Source organism: Telmatherina bonti (genome assembly GCF_933228915.1).
Source record: "Telmatherina bonti genome assembly, chromosome: 16".
Classification (NCBI taxonomy): domain Eukaryota; kingdom Metazoa; phylum Chordata; class Actinopteri; order Atheriniformes; family Telmatherinidae; genus Telmatherina; species Telmatherina bonti.
Genome location: NC_136614.1, coordinates 18405736 through 18432130, shown reverse-complemented (window position 1 = coordinate 18432130; position 26395 = coordinate 18405736). Strand labels below are relative to the sequence as shown.

At 37.2% G+C, this 26395-nt stretch overlaps 2 protein-coding genes across 2 annotated transcripts; one reads left to right on the top strand and one right to left on the bottom strand.

Moving 5' to 3' along the window:
* Nucleotides 1–1365: 1365 nt before the first annotated feature.
* Nucleotides 1366–9299, top strand: pdia6 (protein disulfide isomerase family A, member 6). The gene is made up of 13 exons (XM_079255021.1): nucleotides 1366–1452; nucleotides 1784–1925; nucleotides 2381–2438; nucleotides 4363–4489; nucleotides 4688–4794; nucleotides 4893–5029; nucleotides 5713–5827; nucleotides 6953–7093; nucleotides 7713–7797; nucleotides 7889–7961; nucleotides 8042–8200; nucleotides 8304–8400; nucleotides 8698–9299. Exons 1-13 carry the CDS (start codon nucleotides 1434–1436, stop codon nucleotides 8764–8766), a joined length of 1329 nt encoding a protein of 442 aa, XP_079111147.1. The 5' UTR covers nucleotides 1366–1433; the 3' UTR covers nucleotides 8767–9299.
* Nucleotides 9300–9483: 184 nt separating this feature from the next.
* hpcal1 (hippocalcin-like 1) lies at nucleotides 9484–21701 on the bottom strand. The gene is made up of 4 exons (XM_079256012.1): nucleotides 21463–21701; nucleotides 13465–13962; nucleotides 11251–11356; nucleotides 9484–9982 (listed from the first exon to the last, which is right to left on the bottom strand). The coding sequence occupies exons 2-4, from the start codon at nucleotides 13840–13842 to the stop codon at nucleotides 9885–9887; spliced, it is 582 nt and encodes a 193-aa protein (XP_079112138.1). The 5' UTR covers nucleotides 13843–13962; nucleotides 21463–21701; the 3' UTR covers nucleotides 9484–9884.
* Nucleotides 21702–26395: the final 4694 nt, after the last annotated feature.

Below are 26395 nucleotides of genomic sequence, written 5' to 3'. Positions count from 1 at the left end.
ACATCTTTATAATGCAACAGCAGTCGTTTTACCAGTCTTTCACTTCTTTACAGTCCAACAAGAATAAAGTAATAATAATAGTAATTATATATATATATATATATATATATATATATATATATATATATATATATATATATATATATATATATATATATATATATGTATATATATGAAAGCTGTTATACTGTAGAGTTGGCTTAAGATAATGCTTAAGATAATGCTTTAAACTATTAGGAAAACACACAACTTCAAAATGAAACCATCAAAATGAAGAAAATATGTCGATTTAAACAATAAAAATTGTAAAATAAAATAATTTACATTTCTTCTAATGTGTGGTTAAAGTGTGTAGCATATCTATATCCATCTATTGTTCTTTTTTTTCCCAGAGTGATTGAGCATAGCACTTTACTCATAAAGTAAAGCTAGAATTTATTTTTGTTAAAATCTAGTGTTTATGTATTTTAAGCTGTGAAAGCGAAGTGTGACATATTTTAACCAGAAATGCGAGTCGGTCACCAGTATTTAGAGACATAATTTGCATATATACATAACATAATCTCTCAAAACACTTTTATTGTAAAACATCAAGTTTGTCAAGTAACACAGCAAATTTTATGTCTCTCTTTGTCTTTTTAAATTCCTTTTTAAAAAAAAAAAAACAAAAAACCTGCAATAACAACAGACTGACAACCACTAACAGTAACAACAAAAAGGACAAAAACCCAACTTATTATCAAACACCAAAGGAAAAAAAGATAAATCTATGTTCTATATTTATAAAAAAAAAAAAAAAAAAAAAAAAAACGTAGAAAAAAGGTAAAAGAATTGGGAGAAAATAAAATGTAAACAAACATGATACAATCACATGATGTGTTTTTAAGTGTGTGTGTTTTTGTATTTTGAGAAATTAATGTTCTTACTGTTTTGTTGAAATACTTTATGGTTTAAAATGTATTTTTGTACATTGTTGACCAAAGTGATCACAGCTTTAACTTTGCAAATTCATTTAAGAATACAGAATATCTTTCCTAAATAGGTGGGCATTTTACTCTCTTTCCTGGAATGATAAATGAAGGCTTCAGATGGGGTTTAAAGTAGTCCACATCTTGCAGTTATATATCTTAGCTTTCAATTACTCTGTAAGAGTGACTCATCCTTGTCATATCTTACATCTCCTGTTGGTGCAGCTGCATGTGCTGCTTCCTTTCTCCTCCTGCGCCTCTCCTCTTCTCCTCAATGGGCCGGTCCATAGACCTACACGGCGCGCTCTGATTGGCCAAGGCGCGGCATCGCCACCGCTGGACCAATCAGCGTCGGCCACGGTAAGATTTTCTCTTTTTTGCCTCGTACTTTTGTGGGAGACGGCAGCGGCAGTGATCTGCGTGCGTTGTTTCAGCAGAGGGGATAAGAGGTGCAAAGTAAAAACCATGAAGCCGCTTTTACTTGGTGAGTGCTTCTTAAACCGTTTTTCTATTTCTTAAGCTAAGTATACATTTTAGAAAGGTGTTACTGGTTTATGCATTTGGTCTGAGTTTAGCTACTCCGGTTAGCTTGTGGGGCTAAGTTTTGGTGCAAGGACAGGCCTCCGTTATAACTAAATTAATGAAAAAATAAGAGTCATTTGCACAAGTTATTTCAGAAATGATCCAACAAGCCCTGTATAAGTAGCTGCACAATGACCTGTTGTTCATATCCTTGGCTAGTGTGGATGTTTCATTAAACCTAATTAGTCAGACTTTGGTTAATACTCCTTTTGTGTGTTCATGATGTGTTTCAGGAGTGCTGAGCTGCTCTCTGGTCCTGACTGTTCAAGCCTTGTACTCATCCAGCGATGATGTGATTGAGCTGACACCATCCAACTTCAACAGGGAGGTGATCCAGAGTGACAGTCTATGGCTGGTTGAATTTTATGCTCCCTGGTGAGTCAGAATAACTGGACAGTATTCACTGGAAATAGTTTACACTCTTTTATGGTTCAGTCACCTGCTGTAAACTCTTTCCTGCTTTGTAACATGTGATCAGATGAGTCTCTGGAGACTTGAATGCAAATCTACCTTATTCTTCCTTGCTTCTGACACAGACCACAACCTCAGACAAAAGTGCTAAACAGAGATGTTTAAGGATAAATACTTAAACTCAGAGGTTCTGTAAGGACTGGAGCGAGTTGAAATGATTTTTCATAGCATGATTCTGTAATGTTTTTTTTTTTGTTTGTTTTGTTTTTGTCTTATGATAATATTCAACAGCTTAAGTGCATCCTAAGTAAACCCTAGTTTAAATAAAGTCAAGACATTGCATTGGTTTCTGAATCACAGATCAGTATGAAATAAAATATATCACTCACTCAATGAGTTTTCTTGGTTTATCCTAACAGGTGTGGACACTGTAAAAATTTAGCTCCAGACTGGAAGAAGGCAGCCACTGCCCTCAAGGTAAACTAAATTATTCCAGTCCTCTTTGAAGCAGGGGGCTGTCTAAATAACACAGTTTCTAAAAGGCTGTTACATCATGCAAAATTTCATGGGTGCAGAAAATTTTTAGGTCTTTAGTTGGATGTAGGGTGTTCTTAGTATAGAAATCTGAGTTGCTATGTTTACAAGCTGACAGCCAGTGAGGAGAAAAAGGGAATGTATGAACACACAAGAGATTCTCTTTCTCTTTTTTGGTGCTTTTAAACACAAACATAAGCTATATATCAGCTAATATATGCAGGATTATGATAAGGGGTTAAATGTCAGGGTGTACTGTGAAACGTGTTGTGAGAACATAGTATTCCTCAGAGTCTGCAGGGCTAGCAATGAAGACACAGCATCTTCATCTTTCTTTTAATAAGGACTTTTTTGTTTATAGTGGGTGGCATCTGTTTTTAAAAGCAAAACCTCCACCTGTTTATAGACCAGGTGCTTATAAAGGGTGATACTGCGTAGTAATAACTGTTGCCAGTATTTGATTTTTCACAGTTGACATCAATATATAAGGATACCACAGTATGAAGCATAATGAAAGTATTTTTCATTTAGGTTGAAGCAGTGTTTCCACATTGCACATTATATTTAGATCCACATTAAGGGAGCTGTAGATAAATATGTGACAATTTAATGTTCTTCATGAAAATGGTATGAGCTGAAGGAAGTAATTTAGGTTTTTCCCAGATGTTTTAGGGATCATGGAGAAATCACTATACTTTAAGGGGAATCATTAGGAAGTGATCACATGATCTTTAGAAAGTAAAGTTTCTAGCTGCACTTAGGCTCAAAACAAAGCCCGATGAATGACATCTTATTTGCTGTGTGGTTTCTTATTAAAGCACAAATAAGCATGGGGTAGGACTGCACCCTTGTGTAGGTGGATTCTGTGTAGCTCAATGCAGATACAAAGCTAGGGAAGATGACGGCTACTTGAACTTATTTCTTCTTATTTTATATTCCTCAAACAGTGATTTGATAGTGGCTGCGTAGCCACTGCCACAAAAGTCTTAAGGAAAAGCAAGTTTATTTCTATAGCACCATTCAACACCAGGTGGTTCAAAGCACTATACAGAGACAATAGAACAGCAGAAAATAAGAAGCATAATTCAAAATTAATTGAACATTAAGAGTGTTTCAGTTGATTTGAGGCTTTCTGGGAGTTTGTTCCAGACATGTGGAGCATAGAAGCTGAATGCAGCTTCACCGTGTCTTGTTTTGACTCTGGGAACTGATTTAAAAAAAACAAACAAAAAAAAAAAAAAACAGATCCAGATGACTTAAGGGGTCTGATTGGTTCACAACGAGACAGGAAGTTTCTGATGTACTTTGGTCTTAAACCATTTAGAGCTTTATAGAGCAGCAACAGAATGTGAAAGTCTATCCTCTGACGGACAGGCGGCCAGTGTAAAGACCTCAGAACTGGACTGATGTGGTCCACTTTCTTGGTTTTAGTGAGGACTCGAGCAGCAGAGTTCTGAATTGGCTTCAGGTGTCTAATAAGTTTTTTTTAGGAAGACCAGAAAGACACTGTTCCAGTAATAAAACCAACTAAAGATGAAAGCATGGACTGGTTTTTCAAGGTCCTGCTGCTACATCAAAATTTTTATCCTTGACATTTTCTTAAGCTGATAGTAATACGTTAATAAACAATGATAAAAATTCAGACAGAAGGCAGACAGACACTTCCACTGAGTCATAAGAAATTACTGAGAGAGATTACTTTTGTAATAGTCTATATGTTGTTGTTGTGTTTTTTTGTTTTTGAAAAAAGTAGAAGCAGTTTGAATTTATTCTTACATTTTATTTAAAAATGTCAGAAGTGAAGTTGTAATAGGAATATCAAACTTGGGTCCCAACTGCAAGCTGTTTCTCATGACTGCATTTTCAGGGGGTTATCAAAGTTGGTGCAGTAGATGCAGACCAGCACAAGTCTCTGGGAGGCCAGTATGGTGTCAGAGGGTTCCCCACCATCAAAATCTTTGGAGCCAACAAAAATAAGCCAGAGGAATACCAAGGTAAGGCAGTTCATTTGTGTAAATGTGGAATTTCTGTGCAGTGGAGCCTTTAGTTCCCAATAAAAAGTCACTTACAGAGGAAGTGCATGCTTTTCATGATTTTGTTCAAAGTCACCTCATTGCTTTCTAGGCTATTTTTGGGAACTTTTTTTGTTGGCATTCACTTCACTAACTAAAACTTTGTCTGTCACACTTCAGGGGGGCGCAGTAGCCAGGCCATTGTCGACGGAGCAATGAATGCCTTGCGCTCTCTGGTAAAAGAGAGGCTGAATGGCAAGTCTGGTGGCTCCGGTTATAACAAACAGGTAGAGGAAGCGACAAACCTGTGCCGAAGTTCTTATTTATCACTTCAGTGATACTGGAATGAGTGACGTTCGAGTAATGCATAATATCCTTCTGCCAGAGTGGCGGTGGCAGCAGTGGTGGCAGCCAGAAGGACATAGTCGAGCTCACTGATGACAACTTCGACAAGATGGTGCTGGACAGCGATGACGTGTGGATGGTGGAGTTCTTCGCTCCCTGGTGTGGACACTGCAAAAAGTGAGTTTGTTAGATGACAGTTATTCCCTGGCAGGGATGAGGTGAGGGAAAAAAAAAAACCCGCTGTCACCAGAACAAGCTATGGGTTTTAAATGGAATAGTTGAGATGACTGTATCTGTCTGTGAGACTCTGGTTTCTGTCTCAAGATAAATGTGAAGTACTTCATTGTGTTCTTCATTGAATGATACATTTTTATTTTTTTTTTAAATCTAAATGTGAAACAATGTGAGGAAAAATGATCACGTAGGTCTGGATAATTCTCAAAGCTCACTCGCTGAAAATACCTCATTAGATTTTAATCCCTGTAAAACTGTTCATGTAGGTCAGTTTCTTTTTTTCTTTTTTTTTTTCTCTCTCCCCCAAATATGTTTGAATATATATATATATATATATATATATATATATATATATATATATATATATATATATATATATATATATATATATATATAATATATAATTTTTTTTTTTTTTACATTAAAAGTGTTTACTTCATGTTTACAGTTGATCTGGTGTCCAAATGTTATTTACTTATACATTAGTAAAGCTGTTGCTGGACATCGGTAATACTTGCGTAACATGAGTTGTATTAAAAAAAAAAAATTTAAAAAAGCAGCTTATTGATTGTCTGTCTGGCTGATGAAACATTTTTGTGACTGTCACTCTTCCTTTGTTTCGACAGTCTGGAGCCTGAGTGGGCAGCTGCAGCCACAGCTGTCAAGGAGCAGACGAATGGCCGAGTTCGCCTCGGGGCTGTGGACGCTACTGTACACCAGGTTCTGTCCAGTCGCTATGGGGTGAGTCAAATAAAGACTAATAATATGCAGGATTTTTGGTTGTCTTTGAGGGAAATGGGGAAAAGTCCAAAATTAGGTTTACATTCTGTGCCTGCTCATCCCATTTCTAGCTCTTTAAGTTTGAATACCCAAATTACTATGGCGCTTGAGCTTAGATGTTCCAGCTGTTATGCATGTTTTTAAATGTCACCAAAAAGGTTTTCTACGCCTTTGTCCATAATGTAAATCTGGTATTTTTGGTTATTTATTCTAAGCCTTCATTCTGTTCTTGGAAAATATCTGTTAAGCTGCAAGAGGTACATAAACATTGATGATTAGATCCAGCTATCGGCCATAAGTTGCTGTTGGAGCACTCTCTCTTTGGAACAACATACAGGAGAGTGGTGCACTGAAGCCCAGAAATGTGTGCAGATGGCATAAAAATATCTTTTAGCAAATAAACACACTATCTGAAGATCAACATCTGACTGTGTACTGTATACTTAGAGCGCATTTGGCATTTTAGCTTCCCATCGTAGCTCTTACTAAAGGTGAACTGGAAATGTTATTCTAATTTCTGGTTTCTTTAAAGTCCCTGCACTCATTGTCAACAGCTGTTAACATGCAGATCATTCGAGTTGCTGGTTTAACGCCTCTCGTCTGTATAAGACATTAGTTCAGATTCTAATCAATCATTCCGAACACCAAAGCAGCTTATGAACTGCAAGGTGAATTAACTTTGGTTTTCTGGAGCAGTCTGGTGGTCCTGAAGAGATAATGTTTAGCTCCCTGTAGGAATGATCTAACTTATGTTCAGGCAAAGCTTTGAAGATATTTGAAATTGCTTCCCAACATTGGTGTTTTGATATTTAATAAATAAAAATTGCTACTCCAAACGTAATTAACACACCAGATTAATGCCCTTATTGAACCTTGCCTTCAACAAAAACAAATCCCTTTTAATGTTTGAGAAGGGCAGCAAAAGTGTTTGTAGTTATTCATTAAATCAGAATGTTTCTGCCTAAAGTGATCCCACTTCAAAGTAAAAAAAAAAAAAATGCTAATCTTATTTTCTTTGAATCTTCATTTCTTGCTCGACATCTGCCCGCTAAACCGGGAGTTAAAAGAATATTTTTGTTTGTTTAGATCCGGGGGTTTCCCACCATCAAGATTTTCCGTAAAGGCGAGATGCCGGAGGACTATCAAGGAGGTCGCACTCGTGGAGACATCATTGAGAGGGCTATGGATCTGTTCTCAGACAATGCTCCTGCTCCTGAGCTGCAGGAGGTTGGTGTTTGCATCACACATTCATCACATCAGGCTGGCGTCGGTGGTTTCCAAACATTTTCTGAAGGCCTCCTTTTCAGTGATGGCAATAATGTCAAGCTCCCAAGTCTCACTGCCACGACAAAATCTGCACCCTTACACTCAATGAAACACAATGAAACAGTGTGTTGTCTGGCAGAGAAATGGTCTGCTGTATTTAGTGTATTCAGTCTTTTATTATTCGGTAACTCTACATGTGGGCTAAGTTGAGCATTTGACATGACAGATGCTGCTTTAGTAAAACCGCTGTTTATGACAGTGAAATAACATATGAACATGTTTGTGTTCAGGCTGAAAAGTCTCCAAGTGGTGGACGTTGTTTGGCATCATGCTGTCAAATGCTAATATTTTGACATGCAACACACTGTTCTATCTTCATCATCCATTGTTGTAGTGTTTAAACCCTTGGGAAAAAACACGCTGGTAGTGCAAAAACTACATCGTATTTAGGCTTGCTAAACAACATCTATATTCAGTTACTGTACAGTATAAGCTGCAAACTATCTCAGTTCTTCCTCAGATTCTTTATATCTCAAATTAAACAATCCAGTGAAATGTTATGTGTTAATGTTTCTAACAGATCCTCAGTGAAGACATCTTAAAGAAGACCTGTGAGGACAGTCAGCTTTGTATAATTGCCGTCCTGCCACACATTTTAGATACAGGTAAACAAAACAAACAAAAACCGTTTTGAGTTTTCAAGTAAGAAAATCTCCCCTGGAGTATTTATCGTCTCCTGTCCTTCTGTCTCAACAGGAGCAGCTGGTAGGAACAGTTACCTGGAGGTGATGACAAAACTGGCTGACAAGTACAAGAAGAAGATGTGGGGGTAAGAGACCAAGCCAAGTTATGGATTATTCTTAGTTTCTAAGTCAGAATTGCAAATAGACTGTTTTTTCTTCTTGTTAGCTGGATGTGGGCTGAGGCAGGAGCTCAGATGGAGCTGGAGGCATCTCTGGGTATTGGTGGGTTTGGCTACCCTGCCATGGCTGCCATCAACACTCGCAAAATGAAATTTGCTCTCCTCAGGGGCTCCTTCAGTGAGACTGGCATTCATGAGTTCCTCAGGTAGGCGATGCAGTTTATCCAATGTTTACTTTTAACATCCGAAGAACAATCTATGTGTAAACAGGCTGAGTAGCTGAGAAGTCACGTTTTCTGATGTTTTCAGAGAGCTTTCTGTTGGTCGTGGCTCCACTGCAACACTGGGAGGTGGAAATATGCCCAAGATTCATACTGTTGAACCATGGGATGGCAAAGATGGACAGGTGAGATGGAAAACAGCAGCGGTCTCATGGTTGGCTTAGTGTTGCAAATGAATCATTTTAAGACCTAAACAAGGAAATTCTTTACATGTAGTTCAGATTGCAAATGTAATCACTCCCCACCGACAGCTTTTGAGCTCACATGGCTTCATCAGTTGAGTTATTCAGTGTGTGCACACTCTAAAAAAAGGAAAATGGAAACTGAACAGCGTAAATTAAATGTAAACTCATCTAAAGGCAAACTATAAACCACTTTCATCTCTGCTAACATCCTGTCTTTATTCTGCTCCCTGTCTTCAGCTTCCTGAGGAGGAAGAGTATGACCTCAGCGACGTTGACCTGGATGACTTTGATAAGGATGAGCTATGAGTTAAAACGGAGTAGGATCTGATCCAGACTGGTTTTGGTTGGATTTGGTCTGGTTTGGTCCTGCGTGTCCCGCCTTCCCTCTCCTGTGGACGAATGGGAGGCCCGGTTACTGAAATACTCCAGAAGAGACACGAGAGACACCTGTAGTTTCTCACATCATTTTTCTGTCACACAGTGAGAGGAGTGAGGGGAGCATATGCATCCCTGGCGTGAAGCCTTTCTCACAAACCTGCCAGACAGTAGAAGCTGTGAAATTATACAGCTGCCAACAGTAGAGGGGAGGAGTGTTTTGAATGTCACGTCATTCATTCAAGTCTTTTTTTCTAACATTGTTCCTTTTACCCTCTCCAGCCACCCTCAAACTCTGATGTTAAGATGTGGACTTTTGAAAATACACTTCAATCTGATGTGACTAAATGTGTTTTCGCTTTTAAACCAGGCAATGAGAATCTTGGTGGGTTTGCATTATGTCTGTCCAGGACAAGGGGGATACCGTGGGACTTCTTGTGTAGATTTTTCTTACACGACTTTATTTGAATTGTGTGAAAACAAAATGACATTTTTGTTACAAAAATAAAAAGGAATAAAAACAACTGTGGTCTCCTTATTCACATGAACTCTCACAATATAAGAAAACACACATCACTGAGCACATGCAATATCAACGGCATAGTTTGTTAAAAATAACTTTTCAAGCAACTGTTGATATCCTGAAAAACAATGAGCCACATTTCAACAGTCAAGTCTAAGAAAATTATTCTTAATTATTTCATTTATTGGTGTAACATGATTAGAGTCCTAATACTTAACAGTGTATGATATAGTCAGTACAAATATACGATATGGCACTTCACGTAGGGAATCATATGAAGATGAGAGATATTTGGGGAGGGGGAAAGAAGCACAAACACAGAATACTTAAACAGAAAAGCTCATCATGGTCCGAAGAGAAAGGTCCACATTTGTAAGAGAATCATACACTGATGTAAACATGGAGTGTTAAATATAAGTGGAGGCTGGGGAGCAATGCTGAGTAAGCTTCTCTCCGAAATGGTATAAAGCTGGATTGATGGTGTGCTCATGCTGAAGTGTGTGTGTGTGTGTGTGTGTCTGTATCCTCAGAACTGACGAGAAGTTCCCTGATCCGACTGCAGCAGTCTGACAATAGACGGGTCGCTCTTGGCACCTTTAATGAACTCCTCCAAAGACAATCTACCTGTGGAGCACAAAGCAAAAAAGATTCCCTGGCATCAGAAGCTGAGCAGGAAGTGACTCATGCAACAACCAGCCTACAGAAAGCCTGCAATGTTCATCTGGGCTCACATTACAAACAAAATCACTGCTGGCCCAAATAACACAGTCCACTCCTGGTGCACATTCTCTTCTATGGAGTGAAAATGTATCAACTGTAATCAGTCAGCAGGTGGTGCTGTTGAACAATTTTCATTTTTTAATTGCAACGCTTCAATGTAATCAGTTTTGAAATTCATTAAAAAAAATGTGAGAGACAGAGAATAGCTCATTCAATTAAACTATCTTCAAAATAATTAAAGCAATTTTCTCCTGTAAAAGGACTTTAAGAATAACAATAAGCTCTTTTGGTTGTTTTTAGTGTATAAAACCATGCAACACAAACCAAATTGGCCACAAAAATATGTTAAGCCATAATAGTTAATAGCTTTTCCAAACTCAGGTATCAGTCCTTTCTAAACAGACTGCTTTCCTGCAGTCATTATTTCTGCACTACTTATTATGTGATGGTTTTGTAACAATACAACAGCCTGAAAGCCTTTGTGTGCCAGCAGTACAGAAAACATGGGCAGCATGAATCCCTTTGGCATCTTTTATGTTTGATGAATATCCGTCTAATATTTGACAGAAAAGTGCAACACAGAGATGTTTTCTGTCACCTATCATCGCAGAGTTTTGGTAGATTTGCTTCCCTAGCTGCTACTTGTTAACATTGCATAGTAAAGTTCTGAACCATCTGCTTCCAAACTGGGCTCTGAATACCACGAGAATAGCTCTAAATATCCGAGCTGTGACGTGTCAAACACATGTCATGGGTGTAACGTCACCTTTTCACGCTAAATGTCAAACCAGCAGCATCGAGGGGAATTAACAAATGCATAACACAAAGACTGTTAATGGTCTTGTGTTATGTTTATATATATCCTATCTTTCCCTCCACCATCATCAGTATTTCCTGCTACTCTTCAAAATGTTCTGTGGTGCACGATGTCTAGTAGTTACGTAACTAATCTTATATAATTTGGAAAATTCAACTGACAGATAACACCTAGAATATTTTTCCACAGTCAACTTTTACAAAAGGTTTTATTAGTTTCTTATGGACAACCAGAGTTCCCATCAAGCCTAAACCAAAGATAAAAGCAGGTTTTTTTACACGTCGTTTTTCATGCTGTAATCTCTATTCACAATAGACATGTATATAAAACACAAACATCTCTCAAACAGCCTTACCATCATTGTCGATGTCCATTTGTCTGAAGATCTTATCTGTCCTTTTTTCGGGTGTTGACTCATCTTCAGGCATCTTCATCACGGATGACACCATCTTGTAAATTGCCTATAAAACAAGGGAAAAGATGGTTGCTGTGATGCCAATATTGATTTTTCTGGTTATCTGTGTGAAGCCTTTAAGCAGTAAAGATGAAAAGTAACTTTTTTCTGACAAATTTCTTATATTTATTGGCTTTACGCTCTGATCTGTTTTCTGTTGTCCCTGATAAAAATGGTGCTCAGACACCTAATTCTCCTGATCAGGTTGCCCTGAGCACGCTTACTGGAGACATGTCTGTCTGTAAATTTTAGATTGAAAAAAAAGTCTCTGCTGAGGAAAGAAAAACATGAACTATCCTACAGTAACAACAGTACTGGGAGGCTTTAATGTTTTTGTCAGATTCATTTGTATTCACAAATTCTACAGGCTGAGCCAATATTGGTATGGTGCCACAAGCTGCTCAGCACACCAACCTGGAAGAGTAAATACAGTCACAGAGATAAGGAAAGCAGCAAGGGCAGCTCGCATGCATGATAGCGAATGAAAATATCTCCCAATATACACAAGCAAATTAGAACTCTGCCTACAAACAGTATTTAACAGTGACCTCATATAACATCAACATTTAGAGTTTAAATTGTGTGATTAATAAGTTATGAGTTTAATATCAACTTTTTATGTTCAAGTTTTAATTAACTGATCTACCAGAAAAGCTTTTTATGACATCAGCTTCACACAATGTTTAAAAGAAGTCCTCAACACATATTTTGTTGTCAGTTAAGTCAAGAAAGCAAACTATTCAAATGAAATGTAAGTTTAGGTCATAATACAAATAAAAAAATTTAACAAAAAAAAAAAAAAAACACCCTTAAAATGAATTGTTCAGTATGTCCCCCAAAAAAGAAAATTTGACCACATTTATTTATTTTAGGTAGGCCTGTCGCAATAAGCAATAAGGCAAATAATTGCACAATAAGAAAAAATGTGCGCAATTTGTCTGCCGGGCGCAATAATTTTATTTGTCTTCCTCTTTCTGTCGCTCCCTCTCTCACTTTGGATGAAAGTGCCGCTTTTTTTTAAGACAATATTGACTAAACACATTAATACAAAAAGCTTCCATCTACACTTAAAACACAACCATCAACTGCAGTTTTCCCAGTTGGGAAACAAAAGACCTTAACAAACAGGTTAGCTCCATCTTCTCGACAGTCCACAATCACTGGTGTGTTTAACCGACAGATAAATACAGACCAGACAGTGCAACATGGTGTGCACCCAGACAGCGTGGTTGGTTAAGCGATGCTTCCCTTTAATATTGTTAAAAAGGCAACATTTTGAAAAATGTTGCAAACATTTCACAGCCAGTATGACTTGCCTGGATGAACATTATTGTTACACATAGCAATTCCACAATGACATGAAAAATGACATTCTGAAGGCGTTTAAAGACATTCAACCTGATTTTTCCACATGTGATCAAGTCCAAACATGTCCCCTTATATGAGCTTGACCATAGACTATGTAACTGTGTTACATGGTGTTTAGAAACCATACGTTCCAGATCACCACATTGCCAAAACCCCAGGAGAAGTCCTGATCTGTTTTAGCAGACTGGGGACTGGATTGGCATAAACCAGTCTGCACATCGAGCTAAATGTTCTTCAGAAATTAAAGTATGTTGATCTTTGAAAGGATGTACTTGCATTATTATGGCATTATTGTTATTTTAGTTGAAAATGGTCTCAAAACAACAATAATGACAACTTAGCTTAGCACAATTTTATAGTCTATCGCAATAATATCTGAGACAATTAATCAGATGGCAAAATTTGTTACTGAGAGCTAATTTTAGGTTCTAAAAGCAGTAGGAATATAAGCATATTTATCTTCTGAAATGTTCATCTGAGACTAAAATTAATCAAAATGGGGAAAAGAATCTACAGTCTTACTCTGAAGAAATGTTCTTTTTTTTTCATTTCCAGTCTTAAAACCAGAGAAACAGTGATGAAGTTGAAGTTGTGAAATGTTTTAGGTTTTTAATCTTCCATCTTCCTCAGCTTATACATCATTTTGTTTTATGAGCTGATTCACCTGTTTCCATTCATAAATCTAAGATGGCACATGAAAGACACACATATGTATGAAACGAGTAATGGAGCAAACTATATTCTTACCTGAACTATCTCCAGCATTTCTGCGCGGCTGATGTACCCGTTCCCGTCCAGGTCATACATGCTGAAGGCCCAGCGCAGCTTCTGCTCTAACCCACCACGAGACGTCACGCTCAGCGCTATGATGAACTCCCTGAAATCAATAGTGGCATCGCCGTTGGTGTCAAATGTGCGAAAGACGTGCTCAGCAAACTTTGAGGCGTCTCCGTATGGGAAGAAGTTTGCGTAGATCTTCTTGAACTCCTCCACAGTCAGGTGGCCGGTGGGACAGTCCTTCAGGAAGCCGCGGTACCACTCCTGCAGCTCATGGTCGGTGAACTCTGTGTTTTCTCTCAGGTCATTCAGGACTTCAGGCCGCAGCTTGCTGTTCTGTTTCCCCATGACGCAGCACTTTCACAGGCAGACAGCTTTGCTGGCGTTCTTTACCTTCTCTGCTCACTTCTCCGCTCGCCCTGCACTTTTGCTCTTCCTACGTCAACGGCTGCTCGGCTTCCTCTGCTCCTACAGGGAAGCAACAACCCTCATTAATATCCTTGTGTGAATTTCATAAATGATTCATGGTTTCAATTATTCTACTCAGTTTTCAGCAGTGTTTTATCATAAAACATGTGTTGAAGATTGTTTCCAAACAACACAGCAGAGGAGAGATATCTGGATCGTTGAGACAGTGGACATGCATACAATAAAAGAAAGAAGATATAGCCTAGCAACTTTAATTTAATGTTGTGTTTATCGATATAATGTGTGTTGTTGTTGGTGGTGATGGTGGTTGGGGGAGGACTCCGTGGTCTCCGTGGATACAGTATTACTCCTCTGGCACAGTGATAATTCATCGACCCTGCCCTGCATGACAGAGGGACAAGTGTCCTGGGGCATTGTAATTCTTAATAAAGCCACTTTCTGAAAGGTCAGGCTGTTACTGGGAGGACCAGACACTCACCTCAACAACAGCCTCCTCCTTCATTGGAGAATAGGTCTTTATTGATTTTAAGCAGGTGGAATTCATTTACTGACAGAAAAGAACCACAAATGATGGCTTAAAAAAATGCCAATGCAAACAAAGGCACAAAAGCATTTAACCACCTGGGCCTACTCACCTCTGGTTGATGTGCTTTGTTGAAATCGTGTTCCCAAGGTTACAGTTTATTCTGCCAAATAAGTTTATTCATGTATGCAGGGGTTTCGTGATTAAGAATATGAGCATGCATAAACACAACAAATCCAGTATCAAATATAATTTAGGATGGGACACCTTGTGCGTGATGGAGCAAACACAGATATGGTTTTAAAAAGGTTACGACACCTGCCATAACTAAGAGTTACCCTGTTATGATACAGATAAATATACATTTTTAGAAGAAAAAACAAAACACATATACTGTGTTTATCCTTAAAATCCACTTGAAATATTTCTTGTTTCATAAGATGTTTAAAAGAAAGAAAGAAATGGATACAGATCAACTAAAAAAAAAAACTAATTTGTCACATTATACAATAAGAATGGAAAAAATCAAAGCAAATCTCATTTCTGCTAAATTGTGGAAGAAACTGGCCAAAACCTGAGCTTGTCTTTTGCATGTAACTAGTAAAATGTGAGTGGGAGGCATGGAAAAGAGAGGTGTGTGGGGGTAGGGAGGCAGAAAGAATGGGAAAGGGTGACACATCGAAGAAAAACTATTTCCAGCTATACTGCATGAGCTGCTTTGCTAATACCAGAGGTTCAATTGCACAATAAGCTTTCTGAATAACACCTCCAGTTCTCTGTTACTTTAATGAATTTACATGAGGGAGAGATATATTACATACCTCCATTCCTCTGTTCCTGCCAGTAGAACGATTCTATCTGGCAGAGAACAGATGAGCGCAATTTGGATGAGTTTTCCGCACACAGACGTCCTCATTTCTTTTAATTGTCACACAAGTGTAATTTCCTGCAGTTTTATGAATCAAAGTCACACTGTGACAAGAAAGGCAGGTTTGAGCAATTGCAAGTGACACAAGCTCCTCACAAAGGTGCTCGGGTTCATGAATGGAAAAGAAATAGATCAAAGTAGATATAAAGAACGTTAATATGATCAACTTCTTCCTTCAGTTTTGAGATTATGTTTATTACAGGTTTTCTTGTCATCTAAAATAGAAAACAAATATTTTCTATCCCAGTGCTCTTAGTGTAGCTTGTAAATCTTAGCTTGTAAAACTCAGCCTTAAAAAACAAGAAAAAAATATACAAAAATTAGGTAAATGTTGCTTAAAATAAGATAAATTATCTGCCAACAGAACAAGAAAATTTGGCTTGTCAAGACTTCCCAAAACAAGTAAAAATACTCTTAAAACAAGAGGAATTATCTGGTATAAAAACTAAGAATTATCTTACCTTTAAAAAAATAAGCATATGTTTACTCAATTTAAGATTTTTAAACTTGGATTTCAGTTTTTGCAGTGTATGTGACAATAAATCATCTACAACCCTGTTGAAAACTTGCAGACAAAACCAAAATGTCATGGTCTTCTTTCATATTGTTTAGGATGGATGAAAGCAGAAACAGATCTAAAAACGTCTCCATTTGATTGATTGTGATAAGCAACCAGCTGAAGAAACTGCAAATTGATATTAGCCATTACATTTCTGTTACTTGGAAAAGTCTTATTTGCCATTAATTTCATTTTTAGTATTATATCATTCTTAAAAGGCACATGTTTCATGAACAACCAAATTTCCTTAATTTAAAGTGCTGCATGCTGTACTTGCACAAATCTTCACAGAGTGAAAAAGCTTAATGTCAAGGCCAGGGACAAAGACTTCTGTTGCAATTTAAAATAACACTCTGTCTTGTAACTGGATTTGTGGTGGCTTGTCCAAAGTTCGGAAGCAGCACCACTTAAATAATTCTTCCTTTGAGAGCATAAAATCACATCTGCTAAGTTTGTGTTATCTGGACTCCGGAATAATACCACCCTGCCCTACAGGGCCGACCAAAGTACTTCCTCTGTAACATACAACAGGATGAGGAAGCGGTGGAAGCTCCTCAGCTCTCGGTCACATGGACTTTTCCAGGACAGCTCAGTGCGCAGGCTGAGCAGGAACAGACATAAATATAGGCATTGCTATTTTATACCCTGAAACACACAAAGCTAAATTAAACCCACTAGAAGCCAAGCTGGAAAAGTAAAAAGTAGTCCCCTGATTCAAAACGACTAAAATAAAGATGAACTTCCCGCAGGAGAAGCTCATAATTTAAGTCAGAGTTAAATTACACCAACATGCTGAGATAAAACAGTGGATTGCTTTTGGAGAAATAATGCCCTTTGAACTAACAAATGTCATTTTTACCTTCATCAAAGGGAAAAATGCTTTCTAAGTATCTGATTAAGCACTTTTTCTGGAAGTCTGACATGTTCACATCTGCTTTATGTCTGAAATACTTTTGTAAGTGCCGGTTTGCTTTTTGTAACCCCTTGCAGGGACTGTTGTTTCTACATTAGCAGATAATTAGTTATATGTCGCTCCCTTCATGCTTGTAAATAAAAATATTACCACATATGCATTTAATCCATTATTGAAGACATGAGAGGATATTAAGTTTTGAGAGCAGAGGCAGTCCTGGTGTGTTTTTATACACTACTTCTTGCTGCACTGTTGCATTTTGCAGTAAGAAACAAAAGCTAGATATTAACCTCATTTTACTGATGACCTCCTTCACAGACAAAATCACACATCTATCAGTTGTAGAAGCTGGTGCAGCGGCAGAGTTCATTTTAAAAGCTTCGACGCAGTATGTACACCCTGCTAAATACACAACAGCCCTTGGAGATTGCCTTTCCACGTTCAGTGTTTGTAATTCCCCTCGATTACACAGCAACAGTCCCCAACCCCCACAGCCATCCCTGGTCTGTGCACTGAACTATTTCCAGTAGGTTCCCCTCCAAATGAGCCTGTTTCACAAAAGCCCCAGAGCAGCATGCACCACCTCCCCAAGGCTGCAGAGGGTTCTTGTAAACCTCTGACCAGTTTAATTGTGGTTTGCCAATCACAGCCTACCTCGTTTCCTCTCTAAAAGCTGTCACAACAAAGACAAATTCTATTTTTTCCCCAGATGTTCATTACGTCATTCACAGCATAAGAAAAGTGTTAAAGGAAACTAGAAAGGGAGAGATGAAGAGTGTGGACATTTAGATACTTTCAAGCATGATGCATCTCTTCTTCTTCTAACAAAAAAAAAACAAAAAAACAAAAACAAAACAGATTTAGAAGAGAGGGTTTCAGAAGTTCAGTGTCCTGTGTTTTTGCTTTATTTGTGAATTGACAATAGTTTTGAGTTCAGCATTTATGTTTATTTGTTTTATAATGATTTAAATGTGTTTTGCTGGTAAAGGTTTTGGTCTAGTGAAAGGCCAGTATATACTAAGTAATAATGGAACGTTCTGACGTCCTCCTCTTTAATCTGGAGGACTCGTCCATGTCCAGGACTCATTCCCAAAATAAAAAAATGTTTATTTGTTAATATTTCAGATCAATTGGCCTGGGTCAGAAGAGAGATGAGGCATTTCCAGGATGCTCTTTAATACTCAGTGATGTTACAGATCATTATGGCCTGATTGAATTATTGGCTTTTCATGCTTTAATAGCAATAAACAGTCATTCATTCATTCATTTTGCGAACCGCTTATTCCAATTCAGGGGCGCGGGGAAGCTGGAGCCTATCCCAGCCGGCTTTGGGCGACAGGCAGGGTACACCCTGGACAGCTCGCCAGTCCATCGCAGGGCCACACACAGAGAGACGAACAACCACACTCACGCTCACACTCACTCCTAGGGGCAATTTAGAGTGACCAATTAACCTATCATGCATGTGTTTGGATGGTGGGAGGAAGCCGGAGTACCCGAAGAGAACCCACGCATACACGGGGAGAACATGCAAACTCCACACAGAAAGGCCACTGACCAAACCAGCCAAGGATTGAACCAGCGACCTTCTTGCTGTGAGGCCACAGTGCTAACCACTGCGCCACCGTGCAGCCCTAAACAGTCAAATATTCTTAATTTTTCCTTAAACAGTAAATGCTGTTAAGCATCAGAGTCGAGCAGAATGATGTCTCTGTGCTATTTGTCCAGTACATGGAGCTCTGCACCATTCAGTCCCCAATCCTCCCTGCTGTCTTCTCAGCAACGTCCAGGAGTCAGGCAGCCTTACAGGAGTGGGCTGAGCAGAGCTTGCTGGCAGGTTAGTTTATAACAACGCTGTGAGATTAACAATGACGCAACATGTCTCCAGTTTCAGTTTACCTCTCTTTGCCATGCGTCATGACAGGTGACACATGCATTGTTGTGGTGGTCATGCTTATAATTTACTTTGCATTCCTAAAGTTGCAGAGCGAGCTGTATAACTTAAGCCGTGATCTGTGTGTGTGATGTGGACAGTGAGTTTAATGATCTGCAACGTCAAGAATGACTAGTCATATTATTGAATGATTATTTTGTTCTAGTCCAAGGAGCCTACCATCCCTGTAATGATACACGACCCTGTCAGTTTGCAAAAGAGACTATTTTAGCAGTAACAACACTGTACTGGTGGCAACGTAGCATAGCGTTAGCTAAAAGCCAGTAAGTAACTGCAGAATTAACGTAAGTGTGTGAGTACAGAACAACTATTTATCAATCTATGAACTGTGTGTTGAGGAGAAGTGATGAACTCAGAAGGGGAGGGGGGGGGGTATGTTTTTTTAGCACAGGCCCAAAAAGTTAAAATGATTAACATTACAGTCTGTCTTTAGCAACCGTCACAATGTCACAATGTCAGGTCATTAATAGTTTTACTTTGTCAGAACATACAATGACATGATGCAGGCTGTAATAGCAACCCACCGTTTGTGCTGTTGTGGAGAAACAGTCTCAGACTGTTTGTGACCATAAAATGCAATTGTATCAAAGATGACATGGTTTTACATCTGAGATAGGCTGCCAGTTATGTTGTGATAGTTAATGGAGTAGATAAATGTTTCTCCAATAACCTTTCCTATATGTTCCTTGCAAATCTTATCTTTGTTGTTTTAAGTATTAAGGGACCAAAAGGAAGTCATTTTATTCAATTTTATTTATTATATATATTTTTCAATTAATCGTTTGATTAATTAGATATTTGATTTTTTTTTGGGGCAAATATTGGAATTGTCATTAGCTTAAAAAATCTATGTCGGTCGGGTTCTAGTGACCTGTTGTAAAGTAACATAATATATTGAAATGTTTTATATTAAACTATAATGGTTTTGGAGCTACTTTTAGCTAAACCTTTCTGTCAAGTATTAAATTTGTTTTATATCTACATAAAATAATGACTACATTTCTCCCTTTTCACCATCTGATCTGCTGGATTTAACATAATCAGTTAGCTATTGCTTCGAACAATTAACTAAGCAATAATTAGACAACAAAAAGATGTTTGGCTCCTATGAATTCTGTAACCCTTGAATAAATATTATTAGACATAATGACCATAATGAATAAAGAAAAATGTTTCCACTCATCCAGCATCATTACAGCGAAAATGTTTTTCACGCCCTCTGCATTGTGTTTCTGTATGGCTTTCACAATTCCTATCGTAGTGATGTATTTAGTGGATGAGCAGAGCAGTATTGAAGCATGAAGTATTTTGTACTTCTGGCAACTAGGTCTGCAGCAGGTGGGTGAGGAGTCAGTCCGGTACATAACAAAGTAAACGAGAAAATGAGCTCTCAAAAAATTCTTGCTTTCGGCGTTGCTTTGTGGCAGTCCCTCTGAACTCATTTCAGAGAAAATCATGCAGCAGATCAGGATGAAGTCCCATGGCACACCAGTAGTCAAGGCAACAGGATAGTAGTACGAAAGCTTATGAGAGGGAGGCAGTGTAACTATCAATCTGGGGCACATGCAGGGCAAGAGATATACTGAGACTCAAGAGAAACAAGATTTTTTTTTAAAGTTTTTTTTTTAACAGCAAGTGCTTATTTATTGAATGTTTGTGTTTTGCTTCAAGGGCTCTGGTTAAATTGTCATACTTTGGGGTCAGCAAGAGTGGTCTCTGCATCATCAGTTTGTTATTAACACAAAAACATCTACACAATGCTGCAGGGATCTGCTCTGTGTGCAGAACTCTGCAAATGCAAAAAACAGGATATTTCTGTGGAACGATGCTAATAAAAAATTGCAAGGAGCCTGACATGAAACAACATAAATGTCCTTGCAACTTAGTTTTTCTAAGAGATGGCTATAAACTTATTATTATTATTATTTTATCATTACCATTATTATTAATGAAAATCATAATGATCAAGCAAAGTTTAATCTATAAAAAAAAGGGGAATATATATATATATATATATATATATATATATATATATATATATATATATATATATATATATGTATATATATATATATATATATATATATATATATATATATATATATATATATATATATATATTCGGGAACATCTTTCCAAGTCACGTTGTAATTGCTTTCCTACAAAAAAATAAACTTACATTAATAAAATAATTTCTGTAAATTGTTAAACAAGGTCGGTCTTTAGGTTGTGGAGAACAAAATAGTATTCTTTTTATATTATTCTTTCCTACTGCTTAGTAAATATTTATATCCTAGACATATAATAAAAAGCCCACTGCAAGAAAAAACAAACAAACCCAAAATGATTGTTATGATTATGTCGTCTTTTCCTACTTTCTATTTAAACACTGCATATTTATCGTGTTATCATAAAAAAATCGGTGTTGTAGATTTGTAGAAAGTATTCGTCCTGATACTAGCAGTAGTAGTACTGCCAGCTGCTGTGTAAATCTACTTTCTCTACAGTGTAGGTGGGATGCGGGCGCGATGGGTGTAGTCCGTGTAAAACACCCCATCTGTGTCTCTCTAGGAGAAACTGACTCTGCAGTCCAGAGGAGCCATTAAAACACAATAGTGTTAATAGAAATACGTTATGCTATGATGAATTAACCCAAACTTACTCGTTTGTGGTTCTTCCGGGTAAAAAAAAAAGTCCACTTAAGAAAGGTCCAGTCTCGCACTTTATGGCGTCCCCGGCAGCCTAACTTGACCGTTAACTTACAAGCTTCCCACAGATGAAACTAAACACGGAAAAAAGGATGCTCGGATTAGTCTGACCCGTTTACTGCTTTTTAAACAAAGAAACAAGAAATAGTAAGCGTTTAAGCAGAGTAGCTTGAGTGTTACAAACTAGGCTTCAGCCCGAAGTATCCTGCCTGAAGCAGTTTTATCATTTAGTGGAAGATGTGGCACAGAGCTCGGTTTTCATCCGATCAGACCAAATTAGCACAATAGGGGTTTCCATCTCTCTGAAGGACTCTAAATGTATTTCAGACGGCTGCTAGATCCTACTTGCACTTTTATAATAATTTCAGTGTGGCTAAACACTATTGTTAATGTAAATTATTGCTCAAAAGGAATTTAAATTGCAACGTCCTGGTTTTTAGTTTTCGGGTAGTGCTCGACTACCCCCCATACAATAAATGGTTCCGTCCACTCGCTACTTCCATCGCAGAAACTGTGGAAAATTATTACTGAGGACTATTATTAGAGCAACATGCAAAATAAACGTTTGTCATTTGAGATAAACTTTTTGGACTAACAATAATGGCGTCAGGATAATAAACAAAAATGTTTAAAAAATAAATAAATAAATAAATATATATATATATATATATATATATATATATATATATATATATATATATATATATATATATATATATATATATATATATAAACAGGGGGAGGAATAATCTAATTCTACAATATTTTCTAAGAAGTTATTTAAGAAAAAGAAATGTCCCTAAAGGATTTCAGTGTATTTTTTTTCTTGTTATTTAGGTTTCAGTATCACATAAATACAGTTTTTGTTGTTGTTTTTTTGTTGTCATTGTTAATGTTTTAGGTAGTGGGGTATGTTGTTGATTTTTTTTTTTTTTTTAATCAGGTGTTCAAATATAAAAAGAAAACAAAAGATTGTGTCCTACAATCCAGTACAAGTCCCTCTGAAATTGTGAGGCAAGTTGTACAACATTGTCAAAATTGATTTTTTTTGTATCTATAAAAATATATTTTTTTAAATATATTCCAGTACAACCATTAGGCGTTTCTATTGATGCATTCTTATCCATCAGCCATGATAGCTGCATTTTCTAAAAGAGACACTGCAGGCAGGGTAGTGTGCATGTCAGTATTTCAGAGAGTGGATAAATAATTAACTCTGTCTGTGTGCATGTGTGTGTGTGTGTGTGTGTGTGTGTGTGTGTTTCCTCCTGAAGCCTGACACCTGTTTCTGTAAGCACATGGAGTGTTTATCTAGACCTCAGAGTGAGTACAATACATATGGGGTTGGAGGTGGTGGTGTGGTGTTCAAGGCAGTGATAAAGTAGTCTGAGGTTGCTTTTGTTCTTATTGGCAGTTTGAAACTTAATACTGACACAAGCCTATTATTGCAGATGATAGAAAGAGGCACTCTTAGAAATGGACCACATGTTCCCATTCTTGCCTACATTAGGAGCTGTACTTTAGATGGTAAAACAAAACAATGGTTATGGTTATATGGCAAAAACAAACAAACAAACAAAAACATTGCTTTTTGAGAGGCAGCTGCAGGTCCAGTCATTTCTAATAAACTTAACTTTGAAAGGTTTGAGGAAATATTACACTCAGGTTTTAAGAGGTAAAAAAAAAATCTGTTTTTTTTTCTTCATTTTTTCAAACGAACACAATTTAGAATATCAGAAAAAGGTTTAGAAGTGACAGATGTATTGAATACATTGTTTTCACATTCAGTAAGATAAAAATGTTTTACCTAAATAGATAAAATTCAAATTCTGACTGATTGATTCATAATATGATGTCAATTAGATGAATTAATATATTTTAAAAAATTAACTCATGTACATTTTTTAATCTGAGTTTACAACAGTACAACAGTACTGAATTGAAAAGAATCTCTTTACAAATACGTAATAATCCACTAGAGGCCACTAATAGCTCTCATGTCAAACTGTGGTCGTAGGTGGATCTCTCTTGAAGTTTTAGCTCAGCTGATAGGTGGGTTTCAAGGTGAGGTTGCTCATGGGCACAGTTCCTTTCTAGCCAATTATCAGGGCACTCTGTGTCAGGATGCAGTGGTGCCATGCAGAGTCATTCCTGTATTGATTTTTTTGGAACCTCCTTAAATCCGATTTCTGCCAAAACAAGCAAAAAATAACTAAAATAAAACAAAATTGAATAAAACACATTTCAGTCTGCCGCGCAAGTAGATAAACAGTCCAGAATCTGCATGCACAGAAATGTGCATTATACTGTTTATAATGATTTTTTAATTTTGTTTATTGTTATTTTGTTTTTCTTTCAAGTTAAAAATAAAGGGGTGTGTTATTGCCGTCAGTGTGTTGTTTGATTTAAATGCTAATAAATATGAATTGAATGTTCTTTTAAAAAAAAAAAAAAAAAACAGTTCCAAAGAGTGAATTGAAAAGTTCACTTTTTTCCTAACTTTACTTTTCATTATCACAGAATATAATGTAAACACTAAATAGATGTGTTCAAAAACCTTCCATAAAAAAATCAGTCGAATCATTGCTGGACACCGCAGTACTATGCAGTAAAGTCATCTTTTGCTTTAGCTTTCATTTAAATGGATCATACAGAGAAAAGGAGAATTTTAGAGATGTACTATTTCCTACTTTTCTTACTTTATAGCTCCTGCCATGTAACGTTGGCCATATTGTTCTCATGACAAAGGATTACATCAGCTAAAATTGCACTTCATATTGTGTATTGATGTCATCACATTTCTTTATATGACTTTTTGGTCTCCACTGACCTTCCTCTGTGACAAATATGCACATTTAACCTTACATAATTTGCAATAAGCAATCCTGGGATATTGATTTAATGGGCCTAGATTAAACAGTGAGGGGCATTGCTCCCTTCTATAGGTTTCTGTAAATGTTTAGAGCACACATGCGGCTGAATTCAAGGTTTAGCATGATTGCACTACAGTTAAAAGCCTGAACTGTGTCCTGTGACATCAGGTAGGAGATCCATTAAATTCTGCTAGATAGAAAGTGCAAACTTCTTGGATCTGGGTAACTTGGAGACCGAATTTGCTGTACTTTTCATGTGTCAAAGTAACATCATGCTCACCAGACCATTTGTATCCCTGCCAAATATAGACCACAGTATCTCAGGGTGTCTGGTGACTTATATTCTTCTCACATTGCATCATGCTGATATATTTCCTCATGTAAACAACACTTGTGAACCTGCATGATTATACTTATGTTCTGCTTTTCTAAAAATAATAATAACAATAATAAATACTGAATAATTCCTGTGGTGCCCAGTTTTTTCGACTGATCAGTACTTCAACTTAAACGCCGCTGGTTAAACTTCTTGAGGGTGAAGAAATACTTCATATCCACCACATGCAAAACAGTAAGAGCTTGGCCAAAGAACACACCAATCAAATTTAGGTGCAAATCAAGGCAGACTTTTCTTTTTCTTCTTCTTCTTTTTGTTTTAAAAGTTAGGGCAGTGGCCTCGGCAGAGTGCTCTTCTACTATTTAGCGATCTGCTTCATATCTCAAAAAGTAATTAACAGAGAAGTGAAATTCTGATTTTATAAGTGAATTTTTTGGGGTAATGTTCTGTGTCTCTGTCAGCTTCTTTTTCAAGCAGCAGCAGGGAGTTCAGATATCTGGACACATGCTGAACACAAAATGACTGAGCAATAAAGTCTGAATACAGGTAGCCTGTGTGGAGTAGAATTCAGCTGCTGAAGCAAAAGCTGTTTTTAAAGCACCAAAAGAGAGCAAAGGACAGTTTTCCAGGTTGCCACAAGAATGAAAATGCTGTGGTTGCACTATGTTTGTCGGTTGTGTAAATAGGCAAAGGTTTCACAATAAATTTATCAAAGCAGTTTTTTAAAAGTGGGAATAAAGGCAAGTTTTCTTTGTTTTTCTCTCTTCTTTCCTTTTTTTTCTTTTCAAGTGTAAAATTAAATAAACAGAAACCAAGAAACACGAGGAAACAGTAGATTCCCCTTTGTGTCTCATGAAGACAAAGATGAATTTCAAAGATGTCACAATGAGCTAAAGTGTGTGGAGCAACAAAGTCAAAGCACCATCTTACAATAAAAGGAACCAGTTTACCCTAAAAATCATTTAATTGATTTTTTATGCCTTCATTTTATTGCAGCAGTAGAAAGATCTTGATGATATTGATCTGAAACTTGTTTAAACATGTTAGGGTTTATCAAAAAGGTTACAAGTGAAAGGACATGATTAGGCAGCAAACAGTAAAATCATGTTCAACACTGATAAGTTACATGTGTTGTAAAACTTGCAGTTTTCTTATCATATTTGCTCTACTGCATTTTTTATTGTGCTGTGTCAAGAGTGTCATTGCTAAGCAGACTTTGCAAGAAATTTTAGGTCAAGTCACAGGAGGTTGACTGGTGAAATTGGCTTTTTATTGTGTTTTCACTTATTTTGTCAGCTATGCTGTGTATCTCAGTCTCAAGCTGTCAGTTCATCAGAATGTGAAGCTGACTCTTGTTGTTGGACTTTTGATGATAATACTACAAAGTAAAATTACATTTTAAAGATCTTTTTCTAATGTAGATGGACCTTAAACAATTCAAGTTGATGTCACTGAATGTTTTCATGGCCACTAAGACTTGTTTAGAGACACTGGACTTTATGAGCTCTTCTGGTGTCAAAATGTAAAAAGTCTGATAAGAAATGCAAATGATGGCAAAGTTCTATGCTTCATATTTGCACAAAAGCCACATGTTGTGCATGTTCTGATCACCCCAGTGTTGCTTAAGTTTCAGACTTATCATTAAACTCAGTCACCTCGTCCCGTTATGAAAGTCTG

What these genes read in the sequence shown, in the direction of transcription:
- hpcal1 (XM_079256012.1), bottom strand. Translation starts at nt 13,842, where the DNA reads ATGGGGAAACAGAACAGCAAGCTGCGGCCTGAAGTCCTGAATGACCTG. An exon ending in AAATGCTGGAGATAGTTCAG is followed by an intron (nt 11,357 to 13,464) that starts GTAAGAATATAG and finishes CTTGTTTTATAG; the next exon opens with GCAATTTACAAGATGGTGTC. An exon ending in AATGGACATCGACAATGATG is followed by an intron (nt 9,983 to 11,250) that starts GTAAGGCTGTTT and finishes TGTGCTCCACAG; the next exon opens with GTAGATTGTCTTTGGAGGAG.
- pdia6 (XM_079255021.1), top strand. An exon ending in AGGCAGCCACTGCCCTCAAG is followed by an intron (nt 2,439 to 4,362) that starts GTAAACTAAATT and finishes CTGCATTTTCAG; the next exon opens with GGGGTTATCAAAGTTGGTGC. An exon ending in TTCTGTCCAGTCGCTATGGG is followed by an intron (nt 5,828 to 6,952) that starts GTGAGTCAAATA and finishes TTGTTTGTTTAG; the next exon opens with ATCCGGGGGTTTCCCACCAT.